Source organism: Silurus aristotelis (assembly GCF_946808225.1).
Source record: "Silurus aristotelis genome assembly, chromosome: 18".
NCBI lineage: Eukaryota > Metazoa > Chordata > Actinopteri > Siluriformes > Siluridae > Silurus > Silurus aristotelis.
This window is the reverse complement of record NC_139591.1, coordinates 18,507,028-18,531,064: the sequence shown is the minus strand read 5'-3', so window position 1 is coordinate 18,531,064 and position 24,037 is coordinate 18,507,028. Positions and strand designations below refer to the sequence as shown.

The 24,037-nt window shown below is 37.9% G+C and overlaps 1 protein-coding gene, 1 long non-coding RNA gene and 1 pseudogene across 12 annotated transcripts in view; 1 reads left to right on the top strand and 2 right to left on the bottom strand.

Moving 5' to 3' along the window:
• Window positions 1-24,037, top strand: part of LOC310741112 — a 318,731-nt gene that overhangs the window by 122,414 nt on the left and 172,280 nt on the right. The window lies entirely within an intron of this gene.
• Window positions 1-24,037, bottom strand: part of LOC310741043 (protocadherin alpha-C2-like) — a 76,993-nt gene that overhangs the window by 41,121 nt on the left and 11,835 nt on the right. For 2 of the 10 annotated variants that reach the window (XM_083568391.1, XM_083568392.1), the window contains exon 2: window positions 21,053-21,232. The exons of 4 other annotated variants lie outside the window; for them this stretch is intronic. In XM_083568391.1, coding sequence (XP_083424517.1) covers window positions 21,182-21,232 — 51 coding nt within the window. In that variant the 3' untranslated portion in view covers window positions 21,053-21,181. Of the gene's footprint in view, window positions 1-6,705; window positions 7,371-10,231; window positions 12,728-13,481; window positions 16,193-20,678; window positions 23,182-24,037 lie in introns of those variants that run through there. 4 more of the 10 variants (XM_083568384.1, XM_083568385.1, XM_083568387.1 and 1 more) reach the window with 4 other exon arrangements.
• LOC310741523 (protocadherin alpha-2 pseudogene) lies at window positions 15,933-20,660 on the bottom strand (annotated as a pseudogene). The gene is made up of 2 exons: window positions 17,429-20,660; window positions 15,933-15,963 (listed from the first exon to the last, which is right to left on the bottom strand). The product of its transcript is annotated as a protocadherin alpha-2 pseudogene (transcript).

Below are 24,037 nucleotides of genomic sequence, written 5' to 3'. Positions count from 1 at the left end.
ATTACAATATATAACCACGGCAAAAATGTCTTACTCAAATTAGGTTTGTGTAATCGCATATAATTTGTGTTCCAGTTGGCTCAAAACAGAATCAACCAATAAAATTAAGGCCCCATTTTTTCCCCACTTCTGCTGGGAATGCCTGATGGCTCGATTCTAATATGACGAATATTGAGCTGATGCGATATTAATTATTTTTAAAACCCCATAAACCTGTTCGTTCGTATCAGTAAATGTTTAAAAATACAACTATGGTAAAAATTATGAAAATGTCACGTTTTTTTATATTTCCCTACCCAGTGTAGTACCGTTTGAAGACCTGAAGCACCTGTCGCTGTCCAACTCCGTGGTTCTGAATTGAATTTAATTCTGAAGAAAAACCCTTAAAACGCTCGTTCTTTTATGTTTTTTTTTTTCAGAATGGAAGATGTAGGAAACGCCACAGTAAATCAGTGAACTGACTTCAGAGCAGTGATAAACAGTAACAAAGTAAATGTAATTTGTTAGTGTCCTTAAGTAGATTGTTTTGCATATCTGTACTTCATAAAATAATTTCTATTTGGGAAGAATTTAACTTCACTACATTTTAATATCAAATATTTCTCTACAATTATCTACAATTTTGCGAAATCAGACATTCCTTTATATTTGAAGTGGATAAATCTGAGGGCAGGTGCTAGTTATAGGCAGAGCAGGCAATTGTCTAGGGGTCGTCTTCATAACCCCTAACAAACCTATACACAAATTCACCAATTTAGATGTGCAGCATAAGACTAAGCTTTCTTTCAATTTGATATAAATGACTGTCACTCTCGTGAAGTGGAACCAGTTAATATTACCATTTAAATGTGGGTGCCCACCATCTGAATGCATGAGAAGACTATGTACAATGAACCAACAAGATCCAACTTTCTGCATACTGACCTATATGCACCAAAACAAACAAATGTCTTGGAGGTCGCTAAGTGAGAAGCTAAACAGCATGCAAAGAAAGTGCAGCTTGTGAGCTGTCATCAAGTAGGTTTTATAATAATGTATTATAAAAAAAAAAACAATTCCTTATTCTGCCTTTGTGGGTCTGCAGCATTTCAAAACAGCCCAAGAGCCATACCGAATTTCAAAATACTAAAGTAAAAGTAAAAGTTTTTAAATAACAAATAGCAATCACAGATCGTTTATTATTTCAAAAACTACATCAACTGTCTGAAAATTTTATAAATTCTAGTGATGTTTATATTAACATAATAGCTTACTTCATACTTAATCTTTTAAGTTTTCTAATTACTTATGTTAGATTCGGTATGTACCGAATAAGAGAAGTATACAAATACAAGTGAAGTAAAGAACTTAACTATACTTTCTGCTTACTTGTTTGTGTCTTTCACTCCTGCTGGTGATTTAATTTGGTATAAATAAAAGGATAATAGATATTATTTGTTTCAAATGCTTTTTATTTATTCCGAAAAGTGGAGGGAAGGAGACCTGGGGGCCTCCAATGTGAATTATGCCTAGGACCACCAATGCCTAGAACTGGCCCTGATAAAAACTTAACTGGTCAAAGATGCTCCAATCAGGGTAGAGAGCAAGCTGTTTAGAACTTGTTTTGATTGCTGCTTGGTGGTATCTACTTAGCACGAACGTACAGTCAGGAGACAATCCAATAGCAAACATAACATTTTAAGAACAATAAATGATGGAAGAAACTCCAGACTCTAAATTTGAACACAACCTGTGGCCTTATTTTCAAGTTTAAAAAAAAATAGTAGATATAAAGAATGTTTTAGTCTATGCTACAAGTAATTCTATTGACATGAACTGTGTTGATTAAGAATCTTGTGACAAAACTCACAACAGGACATTATAGCCATAATAAATCTCAGTACTTTGGATAAGTCAAGGTTTATTTGAAGGAAAATACTTTTGTACTTTTAATCAAGTGAAATTTTAAAGGGAACACTTTTATTATTACTGAAATAATATTTTACCCAATGTATCTCTATGTTAACTTAAGTGCATGGTTTGAGTACTTTGTCCACCACTGCTCCAGAGATGTGAAACATCAACAATAATTCGTGCAAGACCACATAAACAGCTTCATCTATGTTAAGGAAACTCAAACAATAATATCGAAAGATTATAGATTCACATGGATATGGATTAAATGTGCATTTCTGAAATGTTTGTTTGATTCAAACCCAAAGAATAATAAAGTAAGAAGAGAATTTTTTTTAACAACAAATGAATAAAAAAGCTTCAATTTAAAAAGAGACTAAAGTAAGTATAGCCTTACCACCCCAGTGCTCGGAAGAGTTTGAGTCCGAGTAAAAGTGTCTCCTCCATTAATGCTGATCAGCTCTGCATCTGCAGGTGGAAACGGCGAGGGGAAAACCACTACATCACTCTTCAGTGTGTCTGAGCTAAAACACACATCATACTGCTGAGTGGATTTAGAGTAAGACCAGCTCCCGTCAGGGTGTGTAGTGACCACTGGAACACTGGAGCTGCTGAAATTGCTATCTGTCCTGTAACATTTTGATGCCATTAAAGCGATGAGGCTCAGTAAAAATATCACTGCCACTGAGACAATAGCGATGAGCAGATACAGATTCAACTTAGAAAAATTTTCCTCCTTTACTGGCACTTGCCTTAGGGAAGGCTGCAGGCTGTCCATATTTTCCACAACCACAACTTCAATACTCATAGTTGTTGACAGTGAAGGTTCTCCATGATCCGAGACAGTAATGATAAGTGGGTGAGTTTTTAAGTCATTGTCACTCATTCGCCGTTTTGTCCTTATTTCTCCTGTGCTGGTTCCAATTCTGAAGAGATTTGTTCCCTTTGGTTCGGTTATGTGATAAGTTAATAAAGCATTATATCCTGAATCAGCATCTACAGCTCTGACTTTAGCCACAAAATATCCCGCTTCAGCAGAGTAGGGAATGTTCTCACTGTTTACTGATCCAGGGTCAGAGAAAGGAGGAAGAAAAACTGGATTGTTGTCATTTTCATCCAGGATAAAAACATTTAAAGTCACATTACTACTCAGTGGAGGGACACCAGAGTCAGTGGCCTGAACTTTATACTGAAGTCGTTTTGTTTCTTCGTAGTCAAAAGTCTTCAGGCTGTACAGTTCACCAGTGTGTGAGTTAATGTTAAGATTCGACACTCTACTGCTCTCTTCATCAATTAATGAATATGAAACAAGGGCATTTTCACCGACGTCAAAGTCTCGTGCTGTTACTGATGCCAACAGGCCACCAACTGGACTATTCTCTTTCACATTAATATTTATCACATCTGCAGGAAATACAGGTGGGTTATCATTCACATCAAAAACATAAAGAGATATAACGATACTGCTCGAGAGAGAAGGAGCTCCCTCATCATTAGCTGCAATTGTTACATCATATTGTGAGACACGCTCTCTATCCAGAGCTTCATTCACAACAAGAGCATACAAGTTTTTATATGACAGTTGTAACTTAAAGGGACTCTGTGGGATAATTTTACAATCTACTTTACCATTAATTCCACTGTCTTTATCTGATACAGTGATTAATGCAACATCTGTGCCAGGTTTGATGTCCTCACTGACGGAGCTCATCAGCAAAGTAAATGAGATCTCTGGTGCGTTGTCATTAACATCCACTACTTCAATCAACACTTTACATCTGGACTTTCTTGGAGATTGTCCTTTGTCCTGAGCCTGTATTTTAAGTTCAATAGCAGGACTTTGTTCATAATCAATATTTCCTTTAACGGTGATATCACCAGAAACAGGATTTATTGAGAATAAATCTGACGCCGAGTTTCGAGAATCACCAACAATCATGTAGTACACTTCACCGTTCGCACCCTCGTCTGCATCTGCAGCGGAAACGGTGATTATTTTAGTTCCCACAGAAACATTCTCATAGACCTTGACTTTGTAAAGAGGTGTCGTGAACACGGGGTTGTTGTCATTTATATCCAGTACGTTAATAATTATCTGCATTGTTCCGGTTCTGGGAGGAGTCCCGCCATCAACTGCAGTCAGCACGAGATTGATGACCGATTCTTTCTCTCGGTCCAAAGATTTCTGAAGCACGAGCTCAACTGAATCACTCTGTATATCGAGTGAAAAATATTCATTTGTGTTTAATTTATACGTTTTTATAAAATTACTACCGATATCAATGTCATTGGCTGTGCTTAACGGAAATCGGTCCCCCGGAAGTACATTTTCACTAATGTCCAAAATAAGTTCTTGTTCTAGAAATACAGGAGAATTATCATTAATGTCTAGTACATTGATTTCAATGCGGTAGAGCTTGTGAGGACTGTATATAATCGCTTCAACATTCAATGCGCATTTCTGTCTGCTTTCACACAGCTCCTCTCGGTCTATTCTGTCATTAACTAATAGAATTCCGCTTTTCCGATTTACCTGAAAATACTTCTCGTTAGATCCAGCCACAAGCTGAAACATGCGCGATTCCAGTTCCTGTACACTGAGATTTAGATCTTTCGCCAGATTTCCAACAACGGTTCCTTTCTTGGCCTCCTCTGAAACCGAGTATGAAAGCTGAGCGTAACACAAATCCCACAAACAAAGCAGCAGCAGAGCCTTCATCCAGGCAACTAGAGCACCATTCGCTACAACCATCGTTACTTTTACTCAATATTCCTTTTTTTTAAAAAATGTCTATTAAGAAATGGCAAGATTCATTTCATTTGATCTATTGTCTCGAGTAATAAGAAAACACGCAAGGCTTGTTGATGTCAGAAATATTTGAAGCTCTGTTCTCCTGCTTTGCTTCAGGAGGAGGATTAATAATGTGCAATTTTCTTCAACTCACGGTCTACAGCGACATCTTGTGTTGAAATATAGTTTGAGGTTAAATCTCAAAAGAAGTTATTGATATTGCCTATACGTGACTGTTTTGTGTATGAATAAGTCGTAACATATTGAATTTAACGTGAGTTAAAATTTGCGTTTTTTAAACCTTTAGTCATGCACTTACACACTTTGTACGTTTTTTAGAAAATTAAAACCCAGAGTCTGTTGGGTTTTATCCTACGAATCACACAAGTCAAACAGCAGCACTGGTGCCCACCAGAAATTTTTCTCTCTTGTCACTGTTCTTCTTTCTGTACACCAACTGTAGCTTAATATTGTAACTGTAGCACCAGGGTTCTGAAGGAATGTTGTTTCATTTCACTGTGTACTGCATCACCTATATATGGTTGAAATGATAACAAAAGCTTCTTGACTTGACTCAACTTGACTTAACCAATGACAGCACCTCTACGGATCCCTCTGTCAAGATGCTGAAGTTTGCAGATGACACTACAGTCATTGGCTTCATCAAAGACAGTGATGAGTATGCATATAGAAGAAAGGTTGAGCAGCTTACTGCGGGTGCAGTCATAACAACCTGGAGTTTAACACGCTCAAAACAATGGAGATTGTAGATTTTAGGAGAAACACCCCCCCTTCACCATTATCAACAGCATTGTGGTTGCAGTGAAGTCAGTCAGGTTCCTGAGCACCACCACTCTCAGGGCCCAAAGTGAGACAATCACATTGACTCCATGGTTAATAAGGCCCGACAGAAGATGTACTTCTTTCGACAGCTGAGGAAGTTCAACCTGCCACGGGAGCTGTTCACACAGTTCTACTCAGCCATTATCAAGTCTGTTCTGTGCACATCACTAACTGGTTGGGCTCAGCTACACAATCAGACATCAGAAGACTATAGAGGATTGTTCAAACAGCTGAAATCATTATTGCTTCTCCCCGGCCCACTTTACACAAACTGTATATATTTTCAGAATTTAAAAAGTAATTTAGAAAATCACTCTGGATGCCTCACGTCCAAGTCATATGCTTTTTGAACTTTTGCCATCTGGCCGACGATACCAATTGCTAAGAGAGTCATACACAACAAATGTTTCATCCCATCCCCAGGCAATCAATCTCATAAACACTTAAATGCTCTTCCCATTGTGCAATAAAATACAAATATGTGCAATGCTAATACCACCTCTTACTTATTTACATATGTACTTTTCTGTGCAATTTTGTGCAACTGGAGGCTTCTGTCACCAAACACCATGCAAAACATACTGTACAATATCTGATTCCATGTTTTGTGCATCAGCTTTGATTAAATTATGCTCATAAAAGTTCAACAACCAGACGATATTTACAATATATTACGACGCCATACATATGTTATGCAAATTAACTTTGTACAATGGCATGTAATTGGCTTCCAGTTGTCTCTAACCAGAACGAAGCAATTAAAATTAAGCCCTCATCCCACCCAATTTCTGCTGGTGATACCAGACTGCAGCATTCAATAGTCAGGAACCATAAGATGATGCTAGTTTATTTATTTTTTAGGTCACATAAATGTTTTGGTTCATATCAGGACAATGTTTTCAGAAGTAACGATGGCATTATCCGAATAATTAAAAGGTCACTGATAAATTATGCATAATGTCTTGCTGGCTTTTGCTTGATTCACTGTGTATAAGTAAATAACCTGCTTTGTCTATGTTAAGGCAAAGAAAAATAACTAAACAAGATCAATTTCAAGTGAATTGGACATGCAGTTGAAAAAATTTATTTACTTCAAACCGACAAGCTTTATAAAGAAAGAAGAAAAAAAAACAAGTGCTTTGATATTAGAAAGAGACTAAAAGTAAATAGAATCTTACCACCCCAGTGCTGGGTAGAGTTTGGGTCTGAGAAAAAATGTCTTCTCCATTAACGCTGATCAGCTCTGCGTCTGCAGGCGGAAACGGCGAGGGGAAAACCACTACATCACTCTTCAGTGTGTCTGAGTTAAAACACACATCATACTGCTGAGTGGATTTAGAGTAAGACCAGCTCCCGTCAGGGTGTGTAGTGACCACTGGAACACTGGAGCTGCTGAAAGCACCGTCTGTCCCATAGCATTTTGCTGCTATTAAAGCGATGAGGCTCAGTAAAAATATCACTGACACTGAGACAATAGCGATGAGCAGATACAGATTCAGATTCGAAAAATTCTCCTCCTTTACTGGCACTTGCCTTAGTGAAGGTTGCAGAATGTCCATATTTTCCACAACCACAACTTCAGTGCTCATAGTTGTGGACAGTGAAGGTTCTCCATGATCTGAGACAGTGATGATAAGCGGATGAGTTTTTAAATCATTGTCACTCATTCTTCTTTTTGTCCTTATTTCTCCTGTACTGCTTCCGATTCGGAAGAGATTCGTTCCCTTTGGTTCGGTTATGTGATAAGATAAGAGTGCATTATATCCTGAGTCTGAGTCTACAGCTCTGACTTTAGCAACAAAATATCCCGCTTCAGCAGAGTAGGGAATGTTCTCACTGTTTACTGATCCAGGGTCAGAGTAAGGAGCGAGAAAAACTGGATTGTTGTCATTCTCATCCAGGATAAAAACATTTACAGTCACGTTACTACTTAGTGGAGGGACACCAGAGTCAGTGGCCTGAACTTTAAACTGAAGTCGTTTCATTTCTTCATAATTGAAAGACTGCAGGCTGTACAGGTCACCAGTGTGTGAGTTAATGTTCATCAAATTTGACACTTTACTGCTCTCTTCATCAGTTAATGAATATGAAACAAGGGCATTTTCTCCAATATCTGAGTCTCGTGCTGTTACTGATGCCAACAGGCCACCAACTGGACTATTCTCTTTCACGCTAATATTTATCACAGGTGCAGTAAAAAAAGGTGCATTGTCATTTACATCAGAGACATGAAGGGTTATAATGGTACTGCTCGAAAGAGAAGGAGTTCCCTCATCAGTAGCTACAACTGCTACATCATATTGTGAGACCTGCTCTCTGTCCAGAGCTTCATTTACAACAAGAGTATAATAGTTCTTATATGATAGCTGTAATTTAAAAGGACTTTTTGCTATAATTTTACACACTACTTTACCATTTATTCCACTGTCTTTATCTGATACAGTGATTAATGCAACATCTGTGCCAGGTTTGATGTCCTCGCTGACGGAGCTCATGAGCAGAGTAACTGAGATCTCTGGTGTGTTGTCATTAACATCCACTACTTCAATCAACACTTTACATCTAGACATTCTTGGAGGTTGTCCTTTGTCCTGAGCCTGAATCCTCAGTTCTACTGCAGAGTTTTGTTCATAATCAATATTTCCTTTGACAGTGATTTCACCAGAAATAGGATTTATGGAGAAAAAATCTAACGCTGTGTTTCGGACAACACTATCAAAAGAATAAGACACGTCACTATTCTGACCCTCATCGGGATCTGCGGCAGAAATTGTGATTATTTTAGTTCCCACAAATGCATTCTCAGGCACCTTGACTTTGTAAAGAGGCTTCGTAAAAACAGGGTTGTTGTCATTTATATCGAGCACATTGATAATTATCTGCATTGTTCCGGACCTGGGAGGAGTCCCGCCATCTAAAGCAGTCAGCACGAGCTTGATCACTGATTCTCTTTCTCTGTCCATAGTTTTCTGAAGCACAAGCTCAACTGAATCACTTTGTTTTTCCAGTACAAAATATTCATTTACGTCAATTCTATAGGTTTTTACTGAATTAATATCGACATCCAGGTCACTCGATGTGGGCAGCAGAAATCGATCTCCCGGAAGTACATTTTCAGCTATTTTTAAAACAAGTGTCTGATCTGGAAAAACCGGAGAGTTATCATTAATGTCTAGTATATTTATTTCGATACGATGGAGCTTTCGAGGATTATGGATAACCGCTTCAATATTTAAAACACATATCTGTTTGCTTTCACACAGCTGCTCTCGGTCTATTCTGTCATTAACTATTAAAGTCCCACTTTTCTGATTTACCTCGAAATACTTGGCGTTAGATCCAGTCACAAGTTGAAACATGCGGGATTCCAGTTCCTGCACACTGAGATTAAGATCCTTTGCTAGATTTCCAACAACGGTTCCCTTCTTGGCCTCCTCTGAAACCGAGTAGGAAATCTGACCGGAACCTAAATCCCATAAACAAAGCAGCAGCAGCGCCTTCATCCAGGTAACGCGAGCACTGTCCTCTACATCCATCGCACACTTTTACTAGATAATCCAACAAAGGTGTGGAAAGAGTGCTATTAATGAATCCTCTGTCTACAAAAAACAGACAATAACACGATGCTTGCTGATATAAGAGGTAAGTGACGCTCAGTTCTCCTCGTCTGCTTCAGCAGGAAGATAAATAAATTACAAATTTCTCCAAATCACGGTCTACAGCGACATCTTGTGAGGGCATCCGATCTGACATTACAAAATGAAACTAGAATTTTGAAAATGTCATTACATATCTGGGTTTTTTTTTTGTTTTTGTTTTTTTTTAAGTCTTAACATATTGAATTTATCGTAAGTTAAATGTGGAGTTTTAAAACTTTTTGAACGATGCTCAGAACGTTGTACTTTTTTCAAAATTTGAAAGCTCAAAGTCAATATAAAATATAAATATAAAACTAAATGAAAAGAAAATATGTAGTTTAAAGGTACTAAAGTTCGATGTGTAAATGCAGCATTATATCAAAAGCAATATACTATAATTAATAGTGTATTAAACCAGTTAGGTGGGGGTGGTTATCTGAGTTAAATACTCCTTAAATATTTGTTTTTCCACTTACAGCCTTGAATCGTGGAAAATTACTAGAACAACTGAAAATCGTATTTTATGCGTTATGACTTGTTGGATTTTGCTTGATTCGCTGTATTTTGAAGCTTTTACAATATATTTCCATTCTTACAGTAGTACGGTATAAAAACCTGACCTGTTGCTGTCCATCATTGTGGTTCTGAATTAAATGTATATACTGAAGAAAGCACCTTTTTTGAAAGAACAAAATCCGAAATTAATAATTGACTAACATTTTCGCTCCAAAAACACTTTGTGAATAAAGCGTGAATACTCAAATGGAACATGTAAGAACTGCTATTATAAATCAGTGAACCGACACCCGAGCTGTGCAACATCGACAACATTTTGTTCAAAAGCCTATAACCAGCTTCATCTGTGTTAAAGAAAATAGGAAAACAATAATGAAAGAATTATGAAATTCACGGGAATTGGACGTGTAATTGGAAATGCTAGTTTCTTTTAAACCCACAAGCAAAATAAAGACAGAAAAGCAAAATAAAGACAGAAAAGAAAGGATGTTAACAAGAAATAAAAAGTGCATAATAACTAAAAAGGGACTAAAAGTAAATACAATCTTACCATCCCAGTGCTGGGAAGAGTTTGAGTACGAGTAAAAGTGTCTCCTCCATTAATGTTGATCAGCTCTGCATCTGCAGGTGGAAACGGCGTGGGGAAAACCACTACATCACTCTTCAATGTGTCTGAGCTAAAACACACATCATACTGCTGAGTGGATTTAGAGTAAGACCAGCTCCCGTCAGGGTGTGTAGTGACCACTGGAACACTGGAGCTGTTGAAAGCGCCGTCTGTCCCATAGCATTTAGCTGCTATTAAAGCGATGAGGCTCAGTAAAAATATCACTGACACTGAGACAATAGCAATGAGCAGATAGAAATTCAGATCAGAAAAATTCTCCTCCTTTACTGGCACTTGTCTTAGGGAAGGCTGCAGAATGTCCATATTGTCCACAACCACAACTTCAGTACTCATAGTTGTGGACAGTGAAGGTTCACCATGATCCGAGACAGTGATGATAAGCGGGTGAGTTTTTAAATCATTGTCACTCATTCTTCTTTTAGTCCGTATTTCTCCTGTGCTGGTTCCGATTCGGAAGAGATTCGTTCCTTTTGGTTCTTTTATGTGATATGATAATAGTGCATTATATCCTGAATCAGCATCTACAGCTCTGACTTTAGCAACAAAATATCCCGCTTCAGCAGAGTAGGGAATGTTCTCACTGTTTACTGATCCAGGGTCAGAGTAAGGAGGGAGAAAAACTGGATTGTTGTCATTCTCATCCAGGATAAAAACATTTACAGTCACGTTGCTACTTAGTGGAGGGACACCAGAGTCAGTGGCCTGAACTTTAAAATGAAGTTGTTTCGTTTTTTCGTAGTCGAAAGACTGCAGGCTGTACAGTTCACCAGTGTGTGAGTTAATGTTCATCAGATTTGACACTCTGCTGCTCTGTGCATCAATGAATGAATATGAAACAAGGGCATTTTCTCCAATGTCTGAGTCTCGTGCTGTTACTGATGCCAAAAGGCCACCAACTGCACTATTCTCCTTCACACTAATATTTATCACAGGTGCAGTAAATAAAGGCGCATTGTCATTTACATCAGATACATGAATTGTTATAACGGTACTGCTCGAAAGAGAAGGAGTTCCCTCATCAGTAGCAACAACTGTGACATCATATTGTGAGACCTGCTCTCTGTCCAGAGCCTCATTCACAACAAGAGTATAATAGTTCTTATATGATGATTTTAATTTAAAAATACTAGGTTTTGAAAGTTTACACTCTACTTTACCATTATTTCCACTGTCTTTATCTGATACAGTGATTAATGCAACACCTGTGCCGGTTTTGATGTCCTCGCTGAATGAGCTCATCACCAGAGTAAATGAAATCTCTGGTGCGTTGTCATTAACATCCAATACCTCAATCAATACTTTACATCTGGACATTCTTGGAGGTTGTCCTTTGTCCTGAGCCTGTATTCGAAGTTCAACAGCGGGAGTTTGCTCATAATCAATATTTCCTTTAACGGTGATATCACCAGAAACAGGATTTATTGAGAATAAATCTGACGCCGAGTTTCGAGCATCACCAACAATCATGTAGTACACTTCACCGTTCGCACCCTCGTCTGCATCTGCAGCGGAAACGGTGATTATTTTGGTTCCTAAAGATGCATTTTCGTTAATTTTGACTTTATAAAGAGGTTTCGTGATCACGGGGTTGTTGTCATTTATATCAAGCACATTGATAATTATTTGCATTGTTCCGGATCTGGGAGGAGTCCCCCCGTCTACAGCAGTCAGCACGAGCTTGATAAACGATTCTCTTTCTCGGTCTAACGATTTCTGAAGCACGAGCTCAATCGAATCACTCTGCAAATCGAAAGAAAAATATTCATTTGTGTTTAATTTGTACGTTTTAACAACATTGCTACCGATATCAATGTCGCTTGCTGTGGTTAACGGAAATCGATCCCCCGGAAGTACATTTTCACTAATATTTAAAATAAGGTCTTGATCTGGAAAAACCGGAGAGTTATCATTAATGTCTAGTACACTTATTTCAATGCGGAAGAGATTGTGGGGATTTTGGATCATCGCTTCAACAATTAATACGCATTTCTGTTTGCTTTCACACAGCTCCTCTCGGTCTATTTTGTCATTAACTATTAAAGTCCCAGTTTTCCGATTTACCTCGAAATACTTGTGTTTAGATCCAGGCACAATTTGAAACATACGCGATTCCAGTTCCTGTACACTGAGATTAAGATCCTTCGCTAGATTTCCAACAACGATTCCCTTCTTGGCCTCCTCTGAAACCGTGTAGGAAAGCTGACCGTAACACAAATCCCATAAACAAAGCAGCAGCAGAGCCTTCATCCAGGCAGCGTGAGCACCGTCCTCTACAAACATCGTTACTTTTACTCAATATCTCAAAAGAAGTGGAACGAGTGCTTTCATTAAATCCAATGTCTTCTAGAAAAAAATTAAATATAAACGACGCCTAGTGATGTCAGAAGTATGTGATGCTCTGTTCTTCTGCTCTATGTTAGGAGGAGTATTAGTAATGTTGAAAATTCTCAAACTCACGGTCTACAGCGACATCTTGTGTGGATATACAGTATTTTTTTTATGTTTAATAGAGTTCTTTATGCTATGTGTAAATCACTGTTAAAATGTTCAAAGAGACTAAACAGACATTAAACTTTAGAAATAACCATTTAGGATTTTTTTAGAACTGTCTCCATTAGAGCCATTTTATGACATTAAAAATCGTTAGAAAAATGCAGTTTTAATGAGTATTAAAATATTCCACCTTCTATTTTCCCTTTCCATTGTTCTTCCATATATACTTACATCTTCTATCACAATATTTCAATAATTTTTTTTTTTTATACCAGTTAAAGAACTTGCTGTCCACCGTTAGAGTGCTGAATTTCTTCACGACTGAAGAATACGCGAGCAAAAAAATACAATAGAGTTTGTTCTCAAATAAACAGAAATAAAATGTGTCAACAAACATCGCTCTCAAAATGATCACCATAACAACAACTACGAAGAAACCCGGAACTTATTCAAAGAAACCAAAATATTTTGTACATAACAAACTCAAGAATCCAGCCAGAAGGACCCGTCAACATTTAGACAACTGGTAAAATTATGTTTCAATGTGAAATAGAATGTGGGTAAAGTACATTTCGACATTAATTTCAAAATTATTGCATCATTTAAATGCAAAAGATTGCCATTACAATCAAGACAACAAACAAAACATTTAAAAAAAATAAATTAAGTATAATCTTACCACCATACTGCTGGGAAGAGTTTGAGTAAAAGTGTCTCCTCCATTAATGCTGATCAGCTCTGCGTCTGCAGGCGGAAACGGCGAGGGGAAAACCACTACATCACTCTTCAGTGTGTCTGAGTTAAAACACACATCATACTGCTGAGTGGATTTAGAATAAGACCAGCTCCCGTCAGGGTGTGTAGTGACCACTGGAGCACTGGAGCTGCTGAAAGCGCCGTCTGTCCCATAGCATTTAGCTGCTATTAAAGCGATGAGGCTCAGTAAAAATATCACTGACACTGAGACAATAGCGATGAGCAGATACAGATTTAGATGAGAAAAAGTATCCTCCTTTACTGGCACTTGTCTTAGTGAAGGCTGCAGGCTGTCCATATTTTCCACAACCACAACTTCAATGCTCACAGTTGTGGACAGTGAAGGTTCTCCATGATCTGAGACAGTAATGATAAGCGGGTGAGTTTTTAAATCATTGTCACTCATTCTTCTTTTAGTCCTTATTTCTCCTGTGCTGGTTCCGATTCGGAAGAGATTCGTTCCTTTAGGTTCGATTATGTGATATGATAATAGTGCATTATATCCTGAGTCGGAGTCTACAGCTCTGACTTTAGCCACAAAATATCCCGCTTCAGCAGAGTAGGGAATGCTCTCACTGTTTACTGATCCAGGGTCAGAGTAAGGAGGGAGAAAAACTGGATTGTTGTCATTCTTATCCAGGATAAAAATATTTACAGTCACGTTACTACTTAGTGGAGGGACACCAGAGTCAGTGGCCTGAACTTTAAATTGAAGTCGATTAATTTCTTCATAATCAAAAGTCTTCAGGCTGTACAGTTCACCAGTGTGTGAGTTAATGTTTATCAGATTTGACACTCTGCTGCTCTCTGAATCAATAAATGAATATGAAACAAGGGCATTTTCACCAATGTCTAAGTCTCGTGCTGTTACTGATGCCAACAGGCCACCAACTGGACTATTCTCTTTCACATTAATATGTATAATATTTGCAGGAAATAAAGGCGCGTTATCATTCACATCAGAGATGTGAAGTGTTATACCAACACTGCTCGAGAGAGAAGGAGTTCCCTCATCATTAGCTACAATTGTGACATCATATTTTGAGACCTGCTCTCTGTCCAGAGCTTCATTCACAACAAGAACGTACGAGATTTTATATGATAGCTGTAATTTAAAAGGACTCGGTGCTATAATTTTACAATTTACATTACCATTAATACCACTGTCTTTATCTGATACAGCGATTAATGCAACATCTGTGCCAGGTTTGATGTCCTCTCTGATGGAGTTCATGAGCAGAGTAACTGAGATCTCTGGTGTGTTGTCATTAACATCCACTACTTCAATCAACACTTTACATCTAGACTTTCTTGGATATTGTGCATTGTCCTGAGCCTGAATGTTGAGTTCTATCGCGGGATATTGCTCATAATCAATATTTCCTTTGACAGTGATGTCTCCTGAAGTAGATTTGATTGTGAATAAATCGACCGCCGAGCTTCGGGCATCACTAAGGATAGAGTAAGACACTTCACCGTTATTTCCGTCGTCTGCATCTGCAGCGGAAACTGTAAGGATTTTAGTTCCTATAGATGCATTTTCGTGGACCTTGACTTTGTATAAAGACTTCGTAAAAACAGGACTGTTGTCATTTATATCCAGTACATTAATATTTATCTGCATTGATCCAGATCTGGGCGGAGACCCGCCGTCTACAGCAGTCAGCACGAGCTTGATCATCGATTCTCGCTCTCTATCCAATGGTTTCTGAAGCACGAGCTCAACTAAATCACTCTGCATCTCCAGTGAAAAATGTTCATTAGAATTTATTTTGTATGTTTTTACTGAGTTGCTACCGACGTCCGTATCACTTGCTGTTATTACCGGAAACCGATCTCCCTGAACCATATTTTCAGTAATATCCAAAAGAAGTGTTTGATCTGGAAATACTGGCGAATTATCGTTAATGTCTAGAATATTAATTCGAAACCGGTAGAGTTTAAGAGGATTGTGAATCATCGCTTCAACATTCAATACGCATTTCTGTTTGCTTTCACACAGCTCCTCTCGGTCTATTCTGTCATTAACTAATAAAATCCCGCTTTTTCGATTTACCTCAAAATACTTTGCGTCAGATCCAGTCACCACCTGAAACATGCGCGATTCCAGTTCCTGCACACTGAGATTAAGATCTTTCGCCAGATTTCCAACAACGGCTCCCTTCTTAGCCTCCTCAGAAACAGAGTAGGAAATCTGAGCGTAACCCAAATCCCACAAACAAAGCAGCAGCAGAGCCTTCATCCAGGCAGCGCGAGCACTGTCCTCTACATCCATGGCTTATTTTTTATCAAATATTCCAAAGGAAGTACAAAGAATGCTTTTATTAAATCCACTGTCTACAAGAAATAGACAACAACACGAAGCCTGCTGATGTCAGAAGTATGTAAGGCTCTGTTCTGCATCTCTGCGTTAGAAGTAGGAATAAAAACGTGCACATTTCTCCAACTCACGGTCTACAGCGACATCTTGAGTGGAAATACAACCATACTTTACAACCCACAATTTTCTTTTTTGAAAGTTTTATCACAACTTTTTTTCAAAGTAATTCTACAAATATTGATTTTAATGGGAGCTAAATCTGACGTTCATAAACATTTAGTTAAGCAATTATGCACTTATTTTTTGACCATTTTCTGATGCGTTTTGTGACATTTGTTAATTAATAATTGAATGAATACGCACGTGAAACAAATGGAACACAAATTAACAATGTTAAAGTTGTGCAGTTGCAACATTATTTTTATAAGTGTACACTATTACTAATAATGCAATAAACTGGTGTGAAAGGGGTGGTTTTCTGTTTTGAATCATCCTATAGAATTTCTTTCCACTCTCAAGCTTTAATTGTGTAAAACTACTATATTGGCTCGACAGCAAAAATGATCAAATATAGGTAATGGGCATTTAGCTGCGCAAATACTCCACAAAACATATTGTACAATGTCAGATTCTATGTTTTGCGCAGCGATGAAATTATGTTCATAAAGGCTCAACAAAGTGACGTTATTTACAATGTATACCCACTTCAAAAATCTGTTACTGAAATTAAGTATATGCAATCGCATCAAATTGACTTACAATTTTGTCAAACTAGAATCAACTAATTTAAATCAAGGCCCCATTTTTACCCATTTTTGTTGGTGATGCCAGATCGCTTCACTGTAAAATCAGGAATCATGAGCTGCTAAAATGTTAGATGTTTTTAAAATCCTCTAAAACGTGGTTTCGTAGCAGAACGTTTTTAAAACATAAATAAGCATACAAATAAGTTAGGTATTTCTGTTTTTTGCTCCATTCAGCCCTTTTTGAAACATTTGCAAATATTTCTCTACGCACAATAGTACCATTTGATAACCTGACAGAACGCTCGCTCTCAATCTCAGTGGTTCTGAATTCAACTCAAAAATTGGAAAAAGCACCGTGAAAAGCTCGATCATATTTTATTTAAAAAAAAAAAAAAAACAGAAATACTTTTTAGTCTTTAACACTATGGCTCAAATAAGCTCTTTGAATAAACATATTTGCTGAACTGGAACATGTAAAAGACTGAAATAGTGAATCGGTGACCTGAATTTAGAGCTGTGCAACATCAACATCATTAGTATGCAGAACCGAAAAACCAGCTTATGCTGGTTAAAGAAATCCGAACAATAATAAATAAAAGATGATGAGATTTGCGGGAAACGGATGTGCAAATGGAAAAGGATATATATATATATTTGTCTTCAAAACCAAATCCGAATAAAAGACAGATACGAAATAATTTAAACAAGAAATAATAATAATAATAATAATAATAATAATAATAATAATAATAATAATAATAATAATAATAATAATAATAAGGAGTTTTAAAAGTAGAAATAGACAAAGGTAAGTGCAATCTTACCACCCCAGTGCTCGGAAGAGTTTGAGTCCGAGTAAAAGTGTCTCCTCCATTAATACTGATCAGCTCTGCGTCTGCAGGTGGAAACGGCGAGGGGAAAACCACTACATCACTCTTCAGTGTGTCTGAGCTAAAACACACATCATACTGCTGAGTGGATTTAGAGTAAGACCAGCTCCCGTCAGGGTGTGTAGTGACCACTGGAGCACTGGAGCTGTTGAAAGCGCCGTCAGTTCTATAGCATTTTGCTGCTATTAAAGCGATGAGGCTCAGTAAAAATATCACTGACACTGAGACAATAGCGATGAGCAGATACAGATTTAGATTAGAAAAATTATCCTCCTTTACTGGCACTTGTCTCAGTGAAGGCTGCAGGCTGTCCATATTTTCCACAACCACAACTTCAATGCTCACAGTTGTGGACAGTGAAGGGTCTCCATGATCTGAGACAGTGATGATAAGCGGGTGAGTTTTTAAATCATTGTCACTCATTCGTCTTTTAGTCCTTATTTCTCCTGTGCTGGTTCCGATTCTGAAGAGATTTGTTCCTTTTGGTTCTGTTATGTGATAAGATAATAGTGCATTATATCCTGAATCAGCATCTAAAGCTCTGACTTTAGCCACAAAATATCCCGCTTCAGCAGAGTAGGGAATGTTCTCACTGTTTACTGATCCAGGGTCAGAGTAAGGAGGGAGAAAAACTGGATTGTTGTCATTCTTATCCAGGATAAAAATATTTACAGTCACGTTACTACTTAGTGGAGGGACACCAGAGTCAGTGGCCTGAACTTTAAACTGAAGTCTATTCATTTCTTCGTAATCAAAAGTCTTCAGGCTGTACAGTTCACCAGTGTGTGAGTTAATGTTCATCAGATTGGACACTCTGCTGCTCTCAACATCAAATAATGAATACGAAACAAGGGCATTTTCACCGATGTCTAAGTCTTTTGCTGTTACTGATGCCAACAGGCCACCAACTGGACTATTCTCTTTCACACTAATATTTATTATAGATGTAGGAAATAATGGCGCGTTATCATTCACATCAGAAACGTAAATGGTTATAACGGTACTGCTCGAGAGGGAAGGAGTTCCCTCATCATTAGCTACAATTGTGACATGATATTGTGAGACCTGCTCTCTGTCCAGAGCTTCATTCACAACAAGAGCGTACGAGTTTTTATATGATCGCTGTAATTTAAAAGGACTCGGTGCTATAATTTTACAATCTACATTACCATTAATACCACTGTCTTTATCTGATACAGCGATTAATGCAACATTTGTGCCAGGTTTGATGTCTTCGCTGGCGAAGTTCATGAGCAGAGTAACTGAGATCTCTGGTGCGTTGTCATTAACATCTACTACTTCAATCAACACTTTACATCTAGTCATTCTTGGAGATTGTGCATTGTCCTGAGCCTGAATTCTGAGTTCTATCGCGGGATATTCTTCATAATCAATATTTCCCTTGACATTGATTTCTCCAGAAATAGGACTTATAGTAAATAAATCGAACGCCGAGTTCAGGGCATCACTAAGGATAGAGTAAGACACTTCACCGTTATTTCCGTCGTCTGCATCTGCAGCGGAAACTGTAAGGATTTTAGTTCCTATAGATGCATTCTCGTGGACCTTGACTTTGTAAAGAGACTTCGTAAAAACAGGACTGTTGTCATTTGTATCAAGTACATTGATAATTATCTGCATTGTTCCAGATCTGGGAGGAGTCCCGCCATCTACAGCAGTCAGCACGAGCTTGATCACCGATTCCCTCTCTCTGTCTAAAGGTTTCTGAAGCACGAGCTCAATTGAATCGCTCTGCATCTCTAGTGAAAAATGATCATTAGAATGTATTTTATATGTTTTTACTGAATTGCTGCCGATATCCATGTCCCTTGCCGATATTAACGGAAATCGATCTCCAGGAAGCATATTTTCAATAATATTCAGTATAACTGTTTGATCAGGAAACACAGGAGAGTTATCATTAATGTCTAATACATTAATTTCTATGCGGTAAAGATTGTGAGGATTGTGGATCATCGCTTCAACATTCAAAACACATTTCTGTTTGCTTTCACACAGCTCCTCTCGGTCTATTCTGTCATTAACTAATAAAGTCCCGCTTTTCCGATTTACCTCGAAATACTTTGAATTAGATCCAGCCACCAGCTGAAACATGCGCGAATCCAGTTCCTGCACACTGAGATTAAGATCTTTCGCTAAATTTCCAACGACGTTTCCCTTCTTGGCCTCCTCTGAAACCGAGTAGGAAATCTGAGCGCAACCCAAATCCCATAAACAAAGCAGCATCAGAGCCTTCATCCAGGCAGCGCGAGCACCGTCCGCTACATCCATTTCTTACTTGTAAAGGTTAGTCCAAAATATGTGGAAAGAGTGGTTTTAATCAATACACTCTATAGAGAAACGAGACACAAACGCAATGCCTTCTGATGTCAGAAGTATGTGACAATTTGTTCTGCTGCTCTGAATAAGGAAGATTAATATTGTGCTAAATTCTCCAACTCACGGTCTACAGCGACATCTAGTGTGGAAATACAACATACTTTACAACACAAAAGTTGTTTTGTTAGTTTTGCATCTCATACCTGTTTTGTAAATATTAAATAAATGAAACCTCACAGTCTGTTGACTTTTTTTTAAATGCCCTGGTATTTAACTGCTCTTTCCTAAAGCAGGACATATGAAAATAAATTCATGTATATAAAATACCCTTACATCACAAAATATATTGCATGACCATATTCTGATTCTATACTTTTATCATAGTATGTGCCCACAGTAGTACTGTTAAAAACCTGACAAACATGTCGCTGTCCATATTCGTGGTCCTGAATTAAATTCAAATATAATGAAAGCCCAGGAAAACTTTAGAAAAAAAAAATTGACCGCAACAATATCGTTCCAAAAACGTTTGTGGATAAAACATATTTGCTCAATTTGAACATGTAAAAACTGCCACATTTAATCAAGTAACTGATTTTAGAGCTTTGGAACATTGACATCATTACTGTGCAAGAACACATAAGAAGCTTCATCTATGTTAAGGGAACTCGAACAATACTCACTGAAAGATAATGAAATTCTCGTGTCTGCCTATTAGAAAAGTTTGTTTGCTTTAACCCTTTATAAAGACAGGGGGAGATGTTAACAAGAAATTTCGAAAACGCTTAAACATTATAAAAGGACTAAAGTAAGTACAGTCTTACCACTCCGGTGCTGGGAAGAGTTTGAGTCAGAGAAAAAGTGTCTCCTCCATTAATGCTGATCAGCTCTGCGTCTGCAGGCGGAAACGGCGTGGGGAAAACCACTACGTCACTCTTCAGTGTGTCTGAGCTAAAACACACATCATACTTCTGAGTGGATTTAGAGTAAGACCAGCTCCCGTCAGGGTGTGTAGTGACCACTGGAGCGCTGGAGCTGCTAAAAGCACCGTCTGTCCTGTAGCATGTTGCAGCTATTAAAGCGATGAGGCTCAGTAAAAATATCACTGACACTGAGACAATAGCGATGAGCAGATACAGATTCAGATTAGAAGAATTCTCCTCCTTTACTGGCACATGTCGTAGGGAAGGCTGCAGACTGTTCATATTTTCCACAATCACAACTTCAATACTTATAGATGTGGACAGTGAAGGTTCTCCATGATCCGAGACAGTGATGATAAGCGGGTGAGTTTTTAAGTCATTGTCACTCATTCTTCTTTTAGTCCTTATTTCTCCTGTGCTGGTTCCGATTCTGAAGAGATTCGTTCCTTTTGGTTCTGTTATGTGATAAGATAATAGTGCATTATATCCTGAATCAGCATCTAATGCCCGGACCTTAGCCACAAAATAGCCCACATCAGCAGAGTAGGGAATGTTCTCAATGTTTACTGATCCAGGGTCAGAGAAAGGAGGGAGAAAAAATGGATTGTTATCATTCTCATCCAGGATAAAAACATTTACAGTCACGTTACTATTTAGTTGAGGGACACCAGAGTCAGTGGCTTGAACTTTAAACTGAAGTCTATTCATTTCCTCATAATCAAAAGTCTTCAGGCTGTACAGTTCACCAGTGTGTGAGTTAATGTTCATCAGATTGGACACTCTGCTGCTCTCAACATCAAATAATGAATACGAAACAAGGGCATTTTCACCGATGTCTAAGTCTCGTGCTGTTACCGATGCCAACAGGCCACCAACTGGACTATTCTCTTTTACATTAATACTTATCACATGTGCAGAAAATAATGGCGCATTATCATTCACATCAGAAACGTAAATGGTTATAACGGTACTGCTCGAGAAGGAAGGAGTTCCCTCATCATTAGCTACAATTGTGACATCATATTGTGAGACCTGCTCTCTGTCCAGAGCTTCATTCACAACAAGAGCGTACGAGTTTTTATATGATAGCTTTAATTTAAAAGGACTCGGTGCTATAATTTTACAATCTACTTTACCATTTATACCACTGTCTTTATCTGATACAGTGATTAATGCAACATCTGTCCCAGGTTTGATGTCTTCGCTGGCGGAGTTCATGAGCAGAGTAACTGAGATCTCTGGTGCGTTGTCATTAACATCCACTACTTCAATCAACACTTTACATCTAGACATTCTTGGAGATTGTGCATTGTCCTGAGCCTGAATTTTGAGTTCTATCGCGGGATATTCTTCATAATCAATATTTCCCTTGACAGTGATATCTCCAGAAATAGGACCTATAGTAAATAAATCGAACGCCGAGTTCATGGCATCACTAACGATAGAGTAAGACACTTCACCGTTATTTCCGTCGTCTGCATCTGCTGCGGAAACTGTTAGAATTTTTGTTCCTATAGATGCATTCTCGTAGACCTTGACTTTATAAAGAGACTTCGTAAAAACAGGACTGTTGTCATTTATATCCATTACATTGATAATTATCTGCATTGATCCAGATCTGGGAGGAGTCCCGCCATCTACAGCAGTCAGCACGAGCTTGATCACCGATTCCCTCTCTCTGTCTAAAGGTTTCTGAAGCACAAGCTCAATTGAATCACTCTGCATCTCTAGTGAAAAATGATCATTAGAATTTATTTTATATGCTTTTACTGAATTGCTGCCGATATCCATGTCCCTTGCCGATATTAACGGAAATCGATCTCCGGGAACCATATTTTCAATAATATTCAGTATAACTGTTTGTTTAGGAAACACTGGAGAGTTATCATTAATGTCTAATACATTAATTTCTATGCGGTAGAGCTTGTGAGGATTGTGGATCATCGCTTCAACATATAAAACACATTTCTGTTTGCTTTCACACAGCTCCTCTCGGTCTATTCTGTCATTAACTAATAAAGTCCCGCTTTTCCGATTTACCTCGAAATACTTTGAATTAGATCCAACCACCATCTGAAACATGCGCGAATCCAGTTCCTGCACACTGAGATTAAGATCTTTCGCTAAATGTCCAACGACGTTTCCCTTCTTGGCCTCCTCTGAAACCGAGTAGGAAAGCTGACCGTAACCCAAATCCCATAAACACACCAGTAGCAGAGCCTTCATCCAGGCAGCGTGAGCACCGTCCGCTACATCCATTGCTTACTTGTACAGGGTTATCCAAAATATGTGGAAAGAGTCGTTTTAATCAAAAACAGACTATAGAGGAACGAGACAAAAACGCAAGGCCTTGCTGATGTCAGAAGTATGTGACACTTTGTTCTGCTGTTCAGAATAAGGAGGATTAATATTGTGCAAAATTCTCCAACTCACGGTCTACAGCGACATCTAGTGTTACAAAACAATATACTTTACAACTCAAAAGTCGTTTTGTTAGTTTTGCATTTTATACCTGTTTTTTCAATTTGTGAAATATGGAATTGATTGCGACATAAAAGTGGAGTTTTAAGCGTTGAGCCACTCACTTAAGCACTTTGTAAATTTTAAAGAAAATAAACCTCACAGTCTGTTGGATTTTATTATAAAAATTCCCTGATATTTAACTTCTTTTCCCTAAAGCAGGACATATAAAAATAAATTCATGTAAATACAATGCCCTAAGATCACAAAATATATTGCATGACCATATTCTCATTCTAGACTTTAATCACTTCCTTTACTAATTTAATAATTTTATTAAAATAAATATTAAGCAAACGTGACACACATGAACAAAGTGAAAATCTGAACTAACTAATGTGATTGTGTATTTGCAGCATTATTGTAATATCAGTATTCTATTATAAAAAGTGAAGTAAACAGGTGAGGGATGGGTGGTTATCGGGTTTTCCACTCCCAACCTTGAATCATTAATGACACTTATTATAGATTTACATCATAGATTATTGTACTTCGTTGATGGACATTTTTAACAGTGAAACTGTCCGCAAAAGATGCTGTAAAATTGCAATGTTTTCCAAAATAATTAAGCCTTTCCCAAATTATTTAAAGGTTACGGAAACAGATGTCCTAAATCTTGACAAGTTTTCCTCGAATCACTCCATTTTGAGGCTTTTTAATGTTTCCCTACGCACGGTACGGGGACATACTAAAACGCTTAACATGAAAGATGTTTAACGTGACTTATTGCGTTAAGACGG